The following is a 20,344-nucleotide window of genomic DNA, read 5'->3' on the forward strand; positions in this document are numbered from 1 at the left end:
CTTTTTCAAAACAAAACAATAAAAACTCAACCCCACAAATACCCTCACTCCATGTTGTTTAACTATAAAAAAAAAAAAAAAAGCTCTTTGAAGAATATCATTTATTTATTTTTTTTTGAGACATGGTCTCAAAATATAGCTCTGGCTGTCCTGGAACTCACTCTGTAGACCAGGCTGGCCTCAAACTCACAGAGATCTGCCTGCCTCTGACTCCTGAGTGCTGGGACTAAAGGTGTGTGCCACCACCGCCCAGCCTGGACTTAAATTCTTGATCATGTTGGATCCTCCTTGAAAATGCTAAGATTACAAGTATTTGCTACTAAACTTGGCTTACATATAAAGTTAGTTTGGGCTTTGAAAATTAGGCTCTATTTCATGATGTAAAAGATAAAAGTGTTCAGATAATATCAACTCAGCCAGGCATGAATCATCAGTGACAAAATCTATCACCTCACCCCAAGTGTTTAGGGTCCCTTCTGTCCTATGTCTCTGTGTATGGTTAATGTTTGCAGTGTGGAATGTTTAGTGTGTTATGCAGATAAATAATTACATGAATACTCAACAGAGGTGTTTAAAGTCTTGAAAGACAAGCTGCAAGAGGCTTTTTAAGGCATAGCTTTTGTCTTAAGACATTGTCTTCTGACTCATGATGACTTCAGATGACAGTGATGCAAAATGCCTTCTACAGGAGCAACTTCCGGTAGACTAAATCAGGACACTCGAGGCAGAGGCAGGTAGATCTCTATTAGTTCAAGGCCAGCCTGGTCTACATAATGGGTACGAGACCAGTCAGGGATGCACAGACTGAGGCTCTGTCTCAAAACAAAACTTAAAAAGAGAAAGTAGATTAAATCTTGGAAATGATGATGATGATGATGTAAGTATATCTGGATGGGGTGCTAATATTGTGGAAGAACTACTGAAAACCATTTTCTACTACAGAGTAAAACACCTCATCAGCTGATAGGATTGAAGACTGCACAAAAGTGGGTTGCTGAACACCAACTCAGAGTCAAAATGCTAAGCCACTATGGCCTTAGAAAGCTGGCCCATTCTTACACATATTCTGACCTTATGGTAGAAATAACTGTTTAATGTATTCTGAAATATCAGAAAACAATAAAAAGTGCTTACCTAATCAAGTAGCAACAGAAGAGTAAACTAAGGATGAAGACAAATACAGCAGTGCCAAAAACCACAATGTATATGTTGAGAGGCAGATTCTGGAATCCAATATTAGGCATCCTGAAGTTGTAATGTGGGAAATCTGAGCTCATGGATGAACTGTAGGAAAGAAAGGATAGAAAAGAATTAGGTGTGGACAGACGTGGTGGTACATGTCTGTAATCCCAGCCCTCAGGAGAAGGAGGCAGGAAGATTGCTATAAGTTTGAGGTTACCCAAAGCTACATAGCAAGACGGTAAAAAAACAAAACAAAAGAAAAAACCGAAACATACCAAACCCCTCAACACCCCAAAACAAACTCCTAAACTCTCTTAGAACCAAGATGGCATTATATATTCATACATGAAGAGGCAAAAGTTTTCTAATGCTTGACCTGAACTAAAATAAACTAAAGTATTAGTATTCTTGTCCTTCCTTCTTTATCACACCAAATATTTACCAATTTTATTAGATAACGTAAAGCATTTCAGTTTACATTCATTCATAAGGCATTTCATGAAATAATGCCAGTAATCAATCAACACAAAAGCCTCAAAGTACAAAAAAATCAAAACTTCTCAGATTATTTAACTTACTAACTCACCCCCTTATGTAGCAGTATTTACCTTATAATTTACCAGTACTTATAATGGTAATATAAGAAAAATAACTCGTGTGGATTGGCCATGTGGCAAGCCCGACAACCCAAGCTCCATCCTGAGAACCCATGTAAGGGGAGAAAGTGGACTCCCTGCTGTGGCACATGACATGCACAGTAACAATAACCCACAAACTTCTCAGAAAGACGGGATTAAATAATTATATAGCATCAAATGTTAGTTTGGTAGTTTCTCAAAAAAAAAAAAAAAAAAAGAGTTGGGCTTGGTAATATACACCTTTAATTCCTGTGCTCAGAAGCAGAGGCAGGTGGATTTCTGTGAGTTCAAGGCCAACTTGGTCTACACAAGGAATATCTAGGCTATCTAGCAATACTTATGAGAGTCTACAAAAACAAAACAAAACAAAATGAAAAGTTAAATAGGATTTTCATGTGATATATCCCAAAGTTCTAAAAACAAAGTCACTATTCACTGTTGCTCAAAAGTGGAAAAGCCTAGATGTCTATTGAGATGAAAAGGTAAACAATTGTGTTGTCACTTACAATGGAGTTCTAGTCAGCCATAAAAAAAAAAAGTGGACTGAATTCTCTGGGAACCCACCGGCCAGGGAAGCAAGTAAGCTCACTGTAGATCTTCACCTCTCTCTCCTCTCCTCCAACCCAGTCACCCAGTCTCACCCCAGCTCTGTAGGAGACCATCTGCTGTGGCCTCCCTTCCCTCTCTGTGCCCCTGATCTCCAGCACATCACCCAGATCTTCCCCTCCAGCCATTCCCCCTGCTCTTCTCTTTATCCCAGCCCCCAAGTACACCAGGCATCTTCTGGGAAACTGCAAGCCAAGCCTGCCAGAGAAGCAAGTAGGCTAACTGCTGATCTTCACTCTCTCTGTCTCCTACAAATCCAGTTCTCCAGTCTCACCCCCAGCTCTTTGGCAGACCACCTGTGTGGCCTCTCTTCACTCTGCCTCTTTTCCTAGGGGATTAAGCAGACCGTAGGGGAACACCCTGCTTTCTTTTCTCCCGTGAACCCCTTCAAACCACTCCCCCAAACCCATCCCCAAGTGTCAGCTTCCAATGCCTAGAAACACATTTACTTGGAACCCCCAGTGGTCACACCTAGCAGGATCCCAGAAGAATTTCCTACTAGGCAGCACACAGATATCACACTCTCCTAAGAAACAGAGAGGAAACAAAAACCAAGGAACAAACACCCACCCAACAAAGACAAGGTATCGGCACCTAGAATTACAATCATCACAAACCCAGATGCCTAGACACCACCATAAAAACACAATCAATAACAGCCAGGACAATAGGTCTCCACTACAGCCCACCAACCTTGCTACAGTAGGCTCTGAGAACTGCAACACAGTTGAGACACAGGCCAAGGGCTTTAACGGTCTTTATAAATATGATAGAGGATCTTAAAGAGGAAATGAATAAATTCCTTAAAGAAATCTAAGAAAACACAAACAAAAAGTAGAAGGAAATGAGTATAACAATTCAAGACCTGAAAGTGGAAACAGAATCCATAAAGAAAGCCCAAACTGAGGAAAACCTGGAAATAAAAATTTTAGGAACATGAACAGGTATCTCACAGTGACAAGCCTCACCAAGAGAATACAGGAGAGGGAAGAGGCATTGAGAACATGATAGAAGAAATGGATACCTTGGTCAAAGAAAATGTTAAATCTAAAAAAAAAAAAAAAAATCCTGGCACAAAATATCCAGGAAATTTGAGACACTATGAAAAGATCAAATCTAAGAAGATTAGGAATAGAGAAAGAAGGAACCTGGGGCAAAGGCACAGAAAACAGACCAGACAAGAAAAGAAATACCCCTTGGCACACAACAATCAAAACCACTGAATATACAGAAAAAGAAAGAATATTAAAATCTGCAAGGGAAAAAGATCAAATATAAAGGTAGACCTATTAGAATAACACCTAACTTCTCAGTGTAGACTTTAAAGCCTAATGTAGAACAAAAAGATGTTTTACAAACTGAGACCACAGATGCCATCCCAGACTACTATACCCAGCTAAACTTTCAATCACAATAGATGGGGAAAATAAGACATTCCAAGATAAAACCAAATTTAAGCAATATCTACAAATCCAGCCCTATAAATGATGCTAGAAGGAAAACTTCAAACTAAAGAGGTTAACCACACCCAGAAAATACAAGGAATAAATTGGAATATTCTCTTACACTGTGTGAATATATGTTGTTATGATTGGTTTAATAAACAAGCTGACTGGCCAATAGCTGAACAGAATAAAGTTAGGCTGGACAGCCAGATTAGGAGAATGCTGGGAGGAAGAAGGGCAGAGTCTGGAGTTGCCAGGCAGATGCAGAGGGAGCAGGAGATGAATGCTAATAAAGGTACTGCCATGTAGCAGATGCAGAGTCTGGAGTTGCCAGGCAGATGCAGAGGGAGCAGGAGATGAATGTGCCATGTTAATAATGGTACTGCCATGTAGCAGAGCATAAATAAGGAATATGGGTTAACTTGAAATGTAAGAGCTAGTTAGTGATAAACCTGAGCTATTGGTCGAGTATTTATAATTAATATAAGCCTCAGTGTGTTTATTTGAGAGTGACTGCGAGGCAGGAAAATTTCGCCTACACTGCTCCATCGATAACTCTCAACACCAATGGTCTCAATTCCTCAACAAAAAGGCACACACTAACAGACTGGACAGAAAATAGGACCCATCCTTGTGCTGCATCTAAGAAACACACTTTAACATCAAGGATAGACATCACCTCAGAGAAAAGGGATGAAAAAAGATATTCCAAGCAAATGGACCTAAGAAGCAATCAGGTGTAGTCATTTTAATGTCTGACAAAATAGACTACAATCTAAAATAATCAGAAAAGATAAGGAAGGACACTACATACTCAAAGGAAAAATCTACCAAGAGGACATTGTAATTCTTAATTTCTATGCACCAAACATAAGGGCACCTAAATTCATAAAAGAAACACTACCATAGCTTAAATTACACATTGACTCTCACAAGTGATAGTGGGTGACTTCAATACTCCACTCTCACCAATAAACAGGTCATCCAGACAAAAACTAAACAGAAATATTGGAGCTAATGATGACATAAACCAAATGAGCCTAGCAGATATTTATAGAACACTCCATCCAATCACTAAAAAATATACTTCCTTCTTAGCAGCTCATTGAACACATACTTGGACACAAAGTCAAGTCTCAACAGATACAAAAAAACTGAAATAACACCCTGCATCCCTCTGACCAATATGGATTAAAGCTGGATTTCAACAACAACAGAAATAAGAGAAAGCTTACAAACTCATGGAAATGGAACTCACTACTGAATGAAAATGGGTCAAGACAAGAAATTAAAGAAATGAAAAACTTTCTAGAATTGAGTGAAAATGAATATATACAACATACCCAGACTTATGGGACACAATGAAGGTGATTCTACAAGGCAAGTTCAAAGCACTAGGTGCCTACATTACAAAAAAGGAGAGATCTCATACTAGTAAGAGCGCACTTGAAAGCTCTAGAACTGAAAGAAGAAATCATACTCAAAAGGCAAGAAATATAAAACCCAGAGCTGAAATCAATAAAATAGAAACAACAGTAATAATGAAAACAATACTAAGAATCAATGAAACGAAGAGTGGGTTCTTTGAGAATATCACTAAAATTGACAAATTTTACTTAGCCAAATGAAAAGGCAGAGAGAGAAGAAGCAAATTAACGGACATCAAGGAAATCCAGAGAATCCTAGGGACAGATTTTAAAATCCTGTACTACACCAAATTGGAAAATCTAAAAGAAATGGATAACTGTCTTGTGTACACATACCACTATTGTAGTTCAATCAAGATCAGATAAGCAATTTAAACACACTGATAACCCCTATTTATTACTTCTATTTAGAAGCAGTAATTAAAAGTCTACCAATAAAAAACCAAACAAACAAAACAAAAATGGGGGCAGATGGTTTTAGTTCAGAATCCTATCAGACTTTCAAAGAATTAATACCAATACTTCTCAAATTATCCCACAAAATAGAAACAGAAGGAACTTCGCCCAATTCATTTTATGAGGCCACAGTTACCCTGATACCCAAACCACATAAAGACTCAAATAAAATTACAGACCAATTTCCCTTTTGAACACAGATGCAAAAATTCTCAGTAAAATACTTGCAAACTGAATACAAGAACACATTAAAAAGATCATCCACCATGATCAAGTTGGCTTCATCCCAGAGATTGGGGGGGGGGCGGGCAGTGAAGGTTCAACATATGTAAATCCACAAATGTAGTCCATTATAAGCAAACTGAAAAACAAAAACCACATTATCATCTCATTAGAATCAGAAAAGGTCTTTGACAAAATCCAACACTCCTTCATGATAAAGTCCTGGAGAGATTAGGGATACAAGGGACATACCTCAACATAATAAAGGTCATTTACAGCAAGCTCATAGCCAACATTATCTTAAATAGAGAGAAACTCAAAGCAATTCACTAAAATCAGGAAGAAGACAACACTATCCATCTCTCCATATCTATTCAACACAGTACTTAAGTCTTAGCTAGAGCAATAAGACAATTGAAGGAGATCAAGGTTATACAAACTAGAAAGAAGTCAAAGTATCTTTATTTGTAGATGATATGATAGTATATGTAAGTGGGCCTAAAAATTCCACTGGAAACTCCTACAGCTGATAAACACTTTCAGCAAAGTAGCTGGAGACAAAAATCAACTCACAACAATCAGCAGCCTTCCTATATACAATTGACAGACTGAGAAAGAACTCGGGGGGGGGGGGGACCTTTCACAATAGCCTCACATAACATAAAATACCTTGGGGTAACTAACCAAGCAAGTGAAAGACATGTATGATAAAAACCAAGACACTGAAGAACCTGAAGAAGATAGATCTGTACGATTAATACAGTAAAAATGACCATCCTATGAAAAGCAATCTACAGATTCAATGCAATTCCCATCAAAATTCCATTCACAGGTCTTGACAGGACAATTCAGTTTCATATGGAAACACACACGCACGCACGCACGCACGCACACAACAAAACAAAAAACCAAGGATAGCTAAAACAATCCTAAATAATAAAGGAACTGCTGCAGGTATCATCCATCATCCCTTACCTCAAACTGTACTACAGAGCTATAGTAATAAAAACAGCATGGTATCGACACAAAAACACACACATTGATCAATGGAATTGAAGACCCAGGCATAAATCCTCACACCTATAGTCACCTACTTTTTGGTAAAGAAGCCAGAAATACACACAGGAAAAAGGCAGCAACTTCAACAAATGGTGCTGGTCAAACTGTATGGCTTCATGTAGAAGAATCCAAATTGATCCACACGTCTCACCCTGGATAAAACAAGATCTCAATATAAAAACATACACTGAGCCGGGCGGTGGTGGCGCACGCCTTTAATCCCAGCACTCGGGAGGCAGAGGCAGGCGGATCTCTGTGAGTTCGAGGCCAGCCTGGGCTACCAAGTGAGTTCCAGGAAAGGCGCAAAGCTATACAGAGAAACCCTGTCTCGAAAAACCAAAAAAAAAAAAAAAAAAAAAACATACACTGAACCTGATAGAAGAGAAAATGGGGAATAGCCTTGAATGTGTTGGCATAGTAAAGACTTACTAAACAGAACACCAATAGCACAGGCACTAAGATAAACAATAAATGAAACTGAAAAGCTTCTGCATGGCAAAGAACACTTTCATTTGAACAAGGTGGCAGTCTACAGGATGGGAAAGATTTAACCAATTACAAAGTTGATAGAGGGCTAATACCAAAATATATAAAGAACTTGAAAAAAAAAACTGGATATCAAGAAAACAAACAACCCAATTTAAAAATGGGTCCAGATCAGATCTAAATAGAGCATTCTCAAAAGAGGAAAGTCAGATGGCTGAGAAACACTTGAAAGAAATGTTCAATACTCAGGGAAATGCAAATCAAAACTACTTTGAGATTTCATTTTACACCTGTCAGAATGGCTAAGATCAATAACATGCTGGCAAGGATGTGGAGCAAGGGGAACACTCATCACTGCTGGTGGGCCTGCAAACTTGTACAGGCACTACAGAATTCAGTGTGGTGGTTCCTCAAGAAGATGAGAATTGACCTACCTCCAGATTCAGCTATACCACTCTGGGGTATATATACCGAAGGACGCTCCATCTTACCAAAGACACTTGCTCAACCATATTCATTTAATATCCAGAAACTGGAAAATTAACCTTTTATTTATACTATCAATTTTAAAAGGACAGAAAAAGGGCTGGAGAGGTGGTTCAGTGGTCCAGAGCACTGGCTGCTCTTCCAGAGGTCTTGAGTTCAATTCTTAGCAACCACATGGTGGCTCAAAACCATCTATAATGAGATCTGGTATTCTGGCATACATGCAGGCAGAAAACTGTATGCATAATCTTTTAAAAAAAGAACAGAAAAATACTGAAAATGAACTGGATAATTCAACTTTAGGAGAACAAATCATGTAAGCCAGAAGAAATAAAGGGAAAACCAAAAATAGATGAACTAAGAAAAAAAACTAAGCAGTTTGAGTCAACTAACCAAATAAAACATTAAAAAGAAAAGATTTGTTATATTGAGATCTTTAAAAAATTAGTGAGAATTTGAGTTTTAATTTCATATTTAGGTGAATGGACTTTATAGGTATATAAATAGCCAAACTGGCTCAAGAAGACCTGACTTTAAAAATGTCTATTATCTGTCACTGACCACCTTAAGCATCCAGGCAAGCACTCAACAACTAAACTGCATTCTTACACAGCACAAGACTGCTTGGGGCTGCATGGCCATTCTGCAGGCTGCTCTACTGCTGCATAATTGGGTGGGTGCCATTTTTACAGTCTACAGAATGCCTGTGCGTCTGAGCATATGCCAGTAAGTTCCCCTTAGTCACAATTTTCACCGCTTCCTGTCACTTACTGTGTTTGTATTGCTATTTTTCCCTAAGGAGAGAAATATTTCTGCCTGTATTCAAATAAAAGAGAAGAAAAAAGGTGTTTGCCACCATGTCCAGATAGATTTGTATATTTTATTCAAACAAATTTATATTTTTCCAAATTTATATACGTGTACACACACACACACACACACACACATTTAAAATTACATGTAGTATTTTCTAAACTGGTTGTTTTGAGATAGAAGAAAGCTACTGTTTTTTCTTAGCCTACCCTAAAAGGTTAAAGACAAATGCAGCTACTGGTGCTATCTAGGAAATCTTAAAGCACCTGAAGTTTACTTAGCTCTGAGCAAGAGAAGCTAGCTGTAAAACACACATAAAAGCAACTAAACAGAGGGTTTAATGTGTGCTTTTTACTTATATGTCATTAAAAACAATTACAAAAACATGTCAACAAGTAAAACTACTTTTAACTTGCTGATCTGTAGTTCATCTTCCTGATAAGTAAACCAGCAGTTCTAGACTCTGCAATTTCATGTGTTCTAGCTTAACCAAAGGTAGTCTTAGTAACCAATGAAGAGAAAACCAGGCCAGAGCCCTCCGGGTTTATGTTGCTAGTGCAGGAACAAGTGCAGAAGAAAACATTCATTCTTGCTGACACCTGGTGATGGGCCACAAGGCAGTGGATAGGCTGGTACCTGGCCCCACCACAGTGACCAGAGCCTTCCAGAATCAGGTAGCAGCTCTCAGTCTGCCTTGATTAACTACTCCGTCTACAGCCAACTCTCTTCCACAACAGAGGCCATGAAACACATGGATTGCTACATAGGCTTGACACTATTTCACTAGAGAATATAGAAATTTACTTTTTTAGGAAGGAAGGGAGGGAGGGAGGGAGGGAGGGAGGGAGGGAGGGAGGGAGGGAGGAAGGAAAAAACTCTAAAAAATAGAGTTTTATTTTTATTTTTGAGGCAGGGTCTTGCCCAGGCTGTCCTTGAACTTCAGATCTTGCTGTTTCAGCTACCCAAGCACTGGAATTAAAGGCCCATGTGGATTATGATATGCACAGCTGGAACTGATTTGTAATACAGACAAAGCCTAGAGGATATTCAGAAACTGAAAGAACTGATAGCATGAACTGCTTTGTTGAGAAAGTAAGAAACATGTGCTGGTTGGTTTTATCAACTTGACATACCTGGAAAGAGAGACTCTTAATTGAGGAAATGCTTCTATAATATTGGCCTGTAGGCAAGTCTGTGGGGCATTTTCTTGAGTAATAATTGATGTGGGAGGGCCCAGCCCATTGTGGGCAACGCCACCCCTGGGCAGGTGGTACTAAGTTGTATAAGAAAGTAGGCCAAGCAAGCCATGAGGATCAAGCCAGTGCGCAGCACTCCTCCAGGGCCTCTGCTTCAGGTCCTGCCTCTCAGGTTCCTCCCTTATGTTCCTACCCTGACTTCCCTGGATGATGGACTACAAGCTGTAAGAAGAAATAAACCCTTTCCTCACCACATTGCTTTTGGTCATAGTGTTTCACATGCAACAGAAATTCTAAGACAATAGGGAAGTATATATATTTTGTATCTTGAAATTGGCATGCTACAAATATAGTTCCAAAATGTAACATTTTAAAGTAAAAACAATCAGTGATGACCAATATTTGTTTATATCTTCACATAAAAGACTTAAAAGGAGATAGCGCTGGAAATCATGTGTATGAAGTATAAGTTACATATGTTTGACTAAATATATCTTTCTGCCATGTCACCCAAATGCCAAAAACTCCAAGTTCTCCAGAAAGCACCTCTATACTAGGGAAGAAATGCTTTCCTTTCCTTTAACCCCAAATTCACTTAGATTATGTATGCTAACAATTGTTTCTCCCAAGAGAGTCCCCTAAGGAAATAAGTGAAAATCTGAGGCCCAGCTCTGCGATGTAGCCCCTTCAGAGATGGTTCTGCACTGGCAGGTGCTGAGCCAGTGCCTAAGATGGTGTCTCTGGTGGCACCAGGGCCACGTATCTTTCCAGATGCGCTAGTCTCTCTACCACTTGAAGTTCAAAGATCTCCCTCTGCATTCCAGATTTTATAATCTCCTGTATTATTACTTCCTTTCTGGACACAGAGATCAGGTTCTATGGGAATAAGATTTCCGGCAAAAAAAAATTTTATCTCCTAAGTGCAAACAGCTAAGCAAGACAATTGCCTGGTATTTTATAAACATTTCTCTACACTGAGTGGGTCTGGGGTCATTCTTCTTATTCTTTCTGGTGAAGAAGCTGACATACCAGCCTAGCAGTGCAGCCTGCAATCCTAGCACCTCAGTGGGGCCGAGGCAAGACAGCTGTGAGACTCAGGCCAGCCTGAGCAACCAGTGAGACTGGGTCTCAAAAAGTAAAAAAAGGACTAGGGAAAATACAGTTTAGGGTAGAATGCTGTGCAAAGCTCTAGACAATCTCCAGTATTTAAAACAACAACAAATGATGGACATCTGGGTGCTCTGTCTTCAGGTGCCAAGTCTGGAAAAGAAAAGAAAAATAAGCCCCGCTACAGACTCAATCTACAGGCAGAGGGCTTTTCTCTGCAGCAACTTATTTCTGTGACTTCTCCACTTCATTCCCATCCCATCCTCATTGTTTAGAGGAACAAAAAACCTGCACTACTGCAATGTAGATATATGTCTCATTTCTAGTTCAGTGTGGATCCTTCCCATTTTACTTCACTCATAAATCACCTCATTATTTTGATCCTACTTTTTTCATTAAAAAATGCTGTAAGGGGGTTGGCGAGACGGCTCAGTGGGTAAGGTTGCTTACTGCCAAGCCTGGGCTCGATCCCTGGGACCCACGTGGTGGAAAAGAGAAAACTGACTCTTGTTAAGTTGTTCTCTGACCTCCACATACACACAAATAAGTAAGTAAATGTAAAATAACAGTAACAATGTAAAAAAAGAATGTTATAAAAGTTTTATTATTTTATTTGTATTTTGCTTTTACGAAAAATTAAAAATTCTAAGCAGAGCTGCTGTGAGGCAAAAGGCTTTAGTCTTAGCACTCAGTATTAGAGACAGGTGGATCTCTACAATTACAGGCCAGCCAGGGCTATACAGTAAGAGCAGGAAGGAAGGAAGGAAAAAAGGAAGGAAGGAAAAAAGGAAGGAAGGAAAAAAGGAAGAAAGGAAAGGGAGAGGGGGAGAGGGGGAGAGGGAGGAGGGGGAGGGAGGAGAGAGAGAGAGAGAGAGAGAGAGAGAGAGAGAGAGAGAGAGAGAGAGAGAGAGAGAGAGAGAGAGAGAAATCAATCTGGGGTTGGAAAGGTGAATCAGCAGTTCAGCAGTTAAGAGCACTGGCCACTCTTCCAGCACCCACATGGCAACTCAGAACTGTCTATAACTTCAGTTCCAGATCTGACACCCTCACATAGACATATGCAGGCAAAATACCAATGCATATAAAATAAAAATTAATCATTTAAATCAAAACAGTTCCTTTAATAGTCTTTATCCTCCCCTGCTCTGTAAATGGTGATGCTGATCCTTTTGCTTTTGGGCTGTTTCTGCTGCCATTGATCCCTCCCGGTATGTATCCAGCTCTCCCCTTGGCTGGTATTGCCTAAGTAATCAAGCCTGAGCAGCTGCCTTTCATTTGTGTACCGTGACTGGGGCATGAGTGTTTGCTATTCTGATGGGTTTTTACTCTGCCCTATTCCAAGTGTCATTCTTTATTGTTGTTGTTTTGTTTTTCGAGATATGGTTTCTCTGTGTAGCCCTGGCTGTCTTTGAACTCGGTCTGCAGACCAGTCTGGCCTTGAACTCAGATCCACCAGGCGTGTGTCACCACAGCCCAGCTGAAGTGTCAATTATTCTATGTGTCAGTTTCATAAAGACCCACCCTCCTCTTTTTATATAATGAAGTCTCCATTAAAATTTTTAAGAATCTTGTCAGACCTTTAAAAGACTTCAATGTGGTGATGATGGACACAAATTACTCATCTCCTATTGCATACACTATATACAATACAATGCATACACTATATTACAAAGAATCTATTTATCAGCCTTTAATTATTTGATTCTATTTGATTAATGGTTTTACAACCAGCTTGGTGAAAGTTCTTTTCTGTTTGCTTATTTTTTTTTTTAAGACATGATATCCTTATATAAACCTCAGCCTTAAACTCACAAGCTTCCGACTTCTTCCCAAGTGCTGAGGTGTACACTTCTACACCTGGTTCTAAGTGCAGAACTTTAAAATTCCATCCATCCATCCATTTTGAGACAGGTTCTCTCTATATAGCTCTGGCTGGTCTGGACTCAGATATGCAGACGAGGCTAGCCTCAGATGCACAGAGATCTACTTTCCTCTGCTTACTGAGAGCCTGGATTAAATGCATGTGCCACCACATATGATCTAAGTGCAGAATTCTTAGATTGGTAAAAGCAACAATAACCACCACCATCCTTTAACGCTTAAACAGCACAGAACACAAACTGTAAAGGAGGGTTTCGCAGTCAGTTACACAAAGGACTGAAAAGATCAGAAAGCTGTTGGTTACCGTCATAACCATTATACTACCACTGCTAGTGGGCACATCTTGCCAGGCATATGCAAGGTCCAGTGATAGGTGAGACTTCTGATGCATTCCTTCCCTAGCAGCCTGCCTAGCATCTTCTGGCACAACGTAAGGTAACCATCTGAGAGTTTCCTGGTCATATATAGACTGTATGGATTCCACTGGTGTCTTGGACTTGATATTTTATATCTGAGGCTTTCATATCTGAAATTCTCTTTCTAGTGTCATAATTGTCAAAGCCCTAGACACTGGTTTGAGTAGGTTAAAATAACGTATAAGTAAAATCTCTGTAGTAAGTAGACTACAATAGTCAACTTAGTGCTTCATGAGTCTTTATCCTATTGGTTCAAGTTCACATGGCTAGTGAATAAAATACTGAAAATTTCATAAACACAGTTATAAATATATCGTTTATGCTTCTGGTTGCACTTAATGCAGTTATATAGTTAATCTAGGAAAGGTTCCAGAGAGAAAGAGAGCCAGCCTAACCTGTAATCCATAAAACTGACAAATCTTGCCCAGTGGTGGTGATGGTGGCGCATTTAGTTCCAGCACTGAAGAGGCAGAGGCAGGTGTGTCTCTGTGAGTTTGAGGACAGCCTGGTCTATAGTACAGAATGAGTTCCAGGACAGTTAGGGCAACACAGAGAAATCCTATCTCAAAAAGCCAAAAACAAACAAACAAACAAAACAACCCCCCTAAATGACAATCTTTTTTTTAATATCAATTCTTTTTTTCTTCATTAAGAAATTTTCTACTCACTCTCATACACCCACAGACCCGCCCCCTTCACTCCTCCCACCCCCAGCCCTCCCTCCCATGCCACCCCACATCCCCACATCCCTCAAATCAAGGTCTCCCATGGGGAGTCAGCATTATATCAATTTGTTAAGACGGTAATCAGAGTGAGCATTCTGCATAGTGCTTTATAGTTTAGGACTAGGATTTATATATGGAAGGTTCTAAGTCTTCATAATCGGCATAAATTGAGTACTTTATTTTCTAATATAGAGATGTAAAAACAAACAAACAAACGAGCTCTAAGAGTAAGACTGTCTGCCCAAACTGAAGCCATTAGTGAATCCCACACCTGGACCCAAACCTCTTACTTCCCCAAGATCCTACTGCCCCGTGGACTTTGTAAGCTTGCATGAAACTGTCAGTGTTGGAACAGATGCACAAATGAAGCAGCCTGTGACTGCTTCCTGCGGCAGTGAGCGACTGATAAACCCTAGGTCATTTGCACTGTATTTATATAGCCTCAAGAAAGGCCCATGTGACAAGTTTCTAGTAATAATTCTGAATGAGGTATATATCTAAAACTTTTCCAAGGGCAGGCATGGTTGTATACACCTTTAACTCTAGCACTTAGGAGGAAGAGGAGGGTGCATCTCTTGAGTTGGAGGCTAGCCTAGTCAATATAGTAAGTTCCAGGACAGCCAGAGTTATTTGGAGACCCTGACTCTGAGAAAAAGCAAAAACAAAAATGTTTTCCAATAATTTTATGCTTACAGAAAAGCTGCAGAGTTCCCATACTCTTCACTTAGCATCACCTAATATTAAATAACATCTTTCATTAGGAAAGGAAAGGAAGACTGGTACAATCCTATTAAATAAACTATAGACTTCATTCAAACTTGACTGGTTCTTACATTAATGTTTTCCCATTTTAGGGATCTAATCTAGGATCACACCTTGTATTTAATGTCACTCTTTAGTCTCTTCCAAAATATGACAAAGAACTATGTATTTTAAATAGAAATTAATCAAGGTTCATTTTATTCTGAAAATATGGCATTTCTCCAGGAAATATCACTGAACACTAAACACTAGCCCTGGGAATTACTGGACCTATGTGACAACTAAGAAAATATTGTGAATTTAGAGCCAGGGTGGCTCTAAAGACAGAAAAAGAGCCCTTCTTCAATGTTGTGTGTGCGCTGGAGGGGATGACGGGTGTGGAGTGTCTGTGTGTCACACTGTGCACCCGGAGGTCAGGACAGCTCTGTGGAGTCAGTTCTCTCTTTCCACCTTTACATGGGTTCCAGGGACTGAAGTCAGGTGGCCAGGCTTACATAGTGAGAGCTTTCACTCTCTGAGCCACCTCACAGGCCCCTGAGAGCCTTCTCTAAAGTCAAGACAATGGACTGTGATAATCTGAATATGTCAGCTGCACTTAAGACACCTGTCAATAAAACAAACCAAACCAACAATTAGTCCTAAGTTCCTCGAAAAGCACAGGTCACCAGATAGAAATCAATATTTAAACTTTGTTTAATGAAGCAGTCATGAAAGATTTAATTTGTTTTTAAATTAAAGGACTTGACTTTGTTCAGTCTCTAGACAAAGTAAATTAATAATTTTATTAATAACTAATTCAAGTATACAAAGGATATTAAAAGGCACTGGGTTTTCTCTCCATGTGGACTCCCTTTTCTTACTGGTAGCATCAAAGCATGCTGAGCTAAGTGATTCTATTTAAAATTCTGAACCCCAGAGAAAGTTTAGTCTTTCTATAATACTCAATTATTACATATTGAATACATATATATTCAAGCTGCTTTAGAAGTGGCTAAGATCCTCTAGGAAGCTCCCTAGTTTCTCTTATTCTTGAGGCCGAGGGTCTAGCACATCAAGTTCAGGACTTTACTGCTGATGATTAAACCCAGGGCTTCAAACATGATTAAACCCAAGGCTTCAAACATGCTAAATGCATTCTGCCACTGAGTTATAATGCCAGCCTTACTGGTGAGTTCTCAATTCCTAGAAAAGATACTAGTTTTTCAGAATCTATTACAGAACCTGAAAATCACTAAAGAGGAAAAGTACTAGAAGAAATAAAGCATATTTACTAACAGCAACATAAAGTTTAATAAACTATAACCACATTTAGAATGGTACAAAAACAAAAAGTTGAAGAGTCTATCACTGAATAGGCTTTAAAAAGACAGAAAACAATGTGAACAATGTTTTAGAAATTCATTAGGAGAATAAGGTAAATCAGTGTAAGCCTCATGGTAGTACTTAGAATCCAAGCAAGGGTCACAATAGTGACATGCATTAACCTCCCAGGCTCTAGCTTCACTGTCCCTCCTACCAGGATGGTAGCCACAGGGAAGTGTCCATCTCCTACCCACAGAAGAGGATAGCTACAACATCTAGCCAAGGATGTACCTCCTAAATGGCAAGCATTCGTCATGGCATCAAGGTTAGTTTTGGTTTAAATGCATGGCTGGCTTTTTGGGTAGGGATGCAGTTAAATATAAAATTTTCAAGTTAGCAATCATGTTGGCTGAAGTCACATCTTCCTGGCCCACTTTGGGTCACAAATAGACTTCTATCTATTTTTTTTTAATTTAATTTATTTTATTTTTTTCGTTTTTCAAGACAGGGTTTCTCTGTTGTAGTTTTGGTGCCTGTCCTGAATCTTGTTCTATAGACAAGGCTGGCCTTGAACTCACAGAGATCTGCCTGGCTCTGCCTTCTGAGTGCTGGGATTAAAGGTGTGCACCACCACCGCACAGCTTAGACTTCTTTCTAAAGCAACTGGCTTAGAGTATTAATTTTGAGGCACAGATATTAGCTGAACATTTTTTTCCAACAAGTTCTAGATAGCTGATGTATATAAACTAAAAACAAATCTCTTTTTTAACCTTAATTTGTAGAAGGAAAACCGATGGACTAAAGCAGCCCATGACTAACTCAGCAATCCTCAAATGTCTCTCTCTAAATCCAAAGTATGAAGGCTGCTTTTTGTTGTTTTTTTCAAAGCAGGGTTTCTCTCTGTGTAGCCCTGGCTGTCCTGGAACTCACTCTGTAGATCAGGCTGTCCCTGAACTCAGAGATCCACCTGCTTCTGTCTCTTGAGTGCTGGGACTAAAGGTGTGAGCCACCACCACCACCACCGACTGAGGCTGCTTTTTATTGTACTTTGACACTTAGTGATAATAATCTCCAATTTTTAAATATTAAATCCTAGGCACTACACCCAAATATCTTCTTCTTGTCTTCTAGAATCACTTTGTTCTTTTACAAAAGATCTAAGGAGATTGTGTGTGTGTGTGTGTGTGTGTGTGTGTGTGTGTGTGTGTGTGTGTGTGTTGCTGAGGACTGAACCCCAGATCTCTTATATGCTAGGTAGGCACTGTACTGAGCCACAAACCCAACCTAACTGTATGCTTAAGACAATTTCAGGCAGAGTATGGAATCACTGGGACAATGAGGTAGAGATGAAATACATTTCTTCTGGGAGAATGGTTGTGCTTTTATATTTTAAGGCATCCTGAGAAGGTGCCAATCATTCCAGAATGATGAACAATCTCTCTCTAAACAGTTTTTTAATGAGTCAAGTCTTGCAATGTCATTACTCCTGGAAGCTTTCTTCTCTTTATATAATAAAAACATTTATATGATTGGTATTATAACCATCATCACACAAAGCACTATTATTTGGATTTTACAGATGGATATATTAGAAAGTTCTGAGTTCCTCCTACTACAAGACTATTAGAACTGATGAAGTCTTAAAGGCAAATGCCCCAGCAAGGTAACTATCTGGGTTGAGTCTGTTCTCTACTGATTATTTTCCTTAGGAGTTACTGAGCTCCGTGGAAAGTTCAAACAAGTTATTTCATAAGAGGCTGGCTCATAAATCATATCAGTTCTAGGAAGTGTCTTTCAGACTTATTCCTTACAGTAACCCACTACAGAAAAAGGAATGATTTATCCTTTTTGTATTTTCTTTTTGAGACCAGGTCTTGTCATGTAGCTCTGGCTAGCCTGGAACTTGGAATATAGACAGACTGTCCTCAAACTTGCCATTCTCCTTCCTTAGTCTCACAAGTGCTGAGACTACAGGGGATAGACACCACATCTGAGAAGGACAAAATATCCTGTTTTAAGATTTATTTTTATTCCTTTTAATTACATGTATGTGTACATGTGTGCACACTCACACATTCACAAGTACAGGTGTCCATGGAGGCGAGATACCCCTGGAGTTGGAGTTACAGGCAAATGTAAGCTGAATGACACACTTGAGAACTCAATTTAGATGCTCTGCAAGAGCACTACTTACCCTTAACCACTGAGCCCTCTCTCTAGTCCTGGGAATGACATACTAAGAGATATTTCTTAGACTAAGTTGGGAGCCTTTTTTCTCTAAAAGAAAATCAGTATTAGGTATTAGAAACAGAATCCTTCTTTAGAGGAAGAGGTAAATGAAAAATGTCCTTGGTTTTCTCTTATGATTAACAAGATAGTGTCACGGGCTGGAGAGAGGGCTTAGCAGTTAAGAGCACTGGCTGCCCTTCCAGAAGACGAAGTTCAAGTCCTAGCACCCGCATGCAGCTTACAAGCACCTCTAGCTCCAGTTCCAGGGGATCAAATATCCTTGTTCTGGCCTCTGCAGGCATCAGGCATATATGTGACACACAGACATATATGTAGGCAAAACAGTCATACACATAAACTATGTAAATAAATAAAAAGATTGTGGCAGAGAATGATAGTTTGCTTGCCCTCCTCTCCTGCTTCCTGCAATGTCTGTCTTCTTTCCTTCCTGTGATTAGATTTCTATGTGGGCACATGTCTACACCTCCCAACTCTCCTTGCAGTTGTCCGTATCTTAGTTAAGATACATGGAATGGATGCACATGAAAGTGTCTAGAAATCAGGCTTATCAAAGCACTGACAACTGTCTTCTACTCTATACTTCATCCCTTTCTCTACCTTGTGTTCTGTAATGTAGATGCCATGTCACCAATCTACTCAAGAAGGGCTGGAAATATAGTTCACTGGTCCAGTGCTTGCCCAGCATGCACAAGTTCTGGGCTCCATTCATAGCATGACAAACAGGAAGAGGATGGGGTTACCCACAACTTGAAGGTGGAATGGCAAGAAAGAAATGGGGGTGTTTGGTATTAAAGTCTTTTGCTCCATAATTCTTCATACTAGACCTGTGACAACTTTTACATTCATAAAGAAATTTTAATCGTTTTTTAAAACACTTGTTTTAAGAGGTTTTTTTTTTTTGTCACTGGTAGCAGATCCCATCTCACACACTTATCATCTAGGTCAGTTCTATTTTTAAATTATTTTGTATTCACAGACATCAGGAAACCAGATCATAGATCCTAATCTAGTTCAGAAAAACACACTTTTTGCTAAGATCATATATGTTCCCTAGCCCTGTGTTCTGACATATTATATAACTAATTAGAACACAGAAAATTTGATGTTACAATGATCTTAACATGATAGTGGAGGTAGTCTGGAACCATCAGCAATACATTTACTAATTACCTAACTACCTCTATCTGACTCACATATATCCTGATCCCAAAATCTCATGCATGCTGCAAGTTGAATATCACTTATCTGAAATCATTGGTACCAGAACTTAACAAGATTTGGATTTTTTTTTTTTTTTTGGCAGATTCTGGAATAATCTCCCCACCCCCTCTCTGTGTTAGGTGTGTAATGTGAAATACTGGGGATAAGACACAAGTCTTAAAAAGTCACTTGTATTTCCATATATTGAATAGACATAGCTAAAGCTGATTTTATTCAATTTTTTACAGTATCTATAACGTGACTGTGACCAGTCACAGGAGGACTTGTGTCATTAAAAAAGCCTCAATTTTTGGAGCATTTCAGATTTTCAGATTAGGGATACTCAGCCTGTCATACACAATAGTTGGTTGTTCAAAATAAAACATTTGAGTTCTCATCTCATAAAACTCAATAACTAGAAATGTAGTGTGTAAGCCTAGAAATTTTATCAATAATGTCTAAGTTATGCAGAACAGTGAACAGAAAAACCAGTTATAAAGGAGGGAAACAACAAATAAAAATGGTAGTGGTGCAACTGAGTCTCACATTATTACCCTGTATATGGAAAAATATGCTGACAATCATGACATTATCCATGACATTAATCTTTTCCATTCTCTACCAGAACACCATTCTTTATACCTATAGCAACTATTTAGAGAGCATTCCTCATCATTTGTGACTG

General features: G+C 39.1%; 1 protein-coding gene across 3 annotated transcripts in view; it reads right to left on the bottom strand.

Moving 5' to 3' along the window:
- The window catches only part of Rnf24 (ring finger protein 24), a 63,220-nt gene that overhangs the window by 25,963 nt on the left and 16,913 nt on the right, over positions 1-20,344 (bottom strand). For all 3 annotated transcript variants that reach the window (XM_076570675.1, XM_042276267.2, XM_076570674.1), the window contains exon 2: positions 1,135-1,284. In XM_076570675.1, coding sequence (XP_076426790.1) covers positions 1,135-1,277 — 143 coding nt within the window. In that variant the 5' untranslated portion in view covers positions 1,278-1,284. The remainder of the gene's footprint in view (positions 1-1,134; positions 1,285-20,344) is intronic.

Source organism: Peromyscus maniculatus, chromosome 4, assembly GCF_049852395.1.
Source record: "Peromyscus maniculatus bairdii isolate BWxNUB_F1_BW_parent chromosome 4, HU_Pman_BW_mat_3.1, whole genome shotgun sequence".
Classification (NCBI taxonomy): domain Eukaryota; kingdom Metazoa; phylum Chordata; class Mammalia; order Rodentia; family Cricetidae; genus Peromyscus; species Peromyscus maniculatus.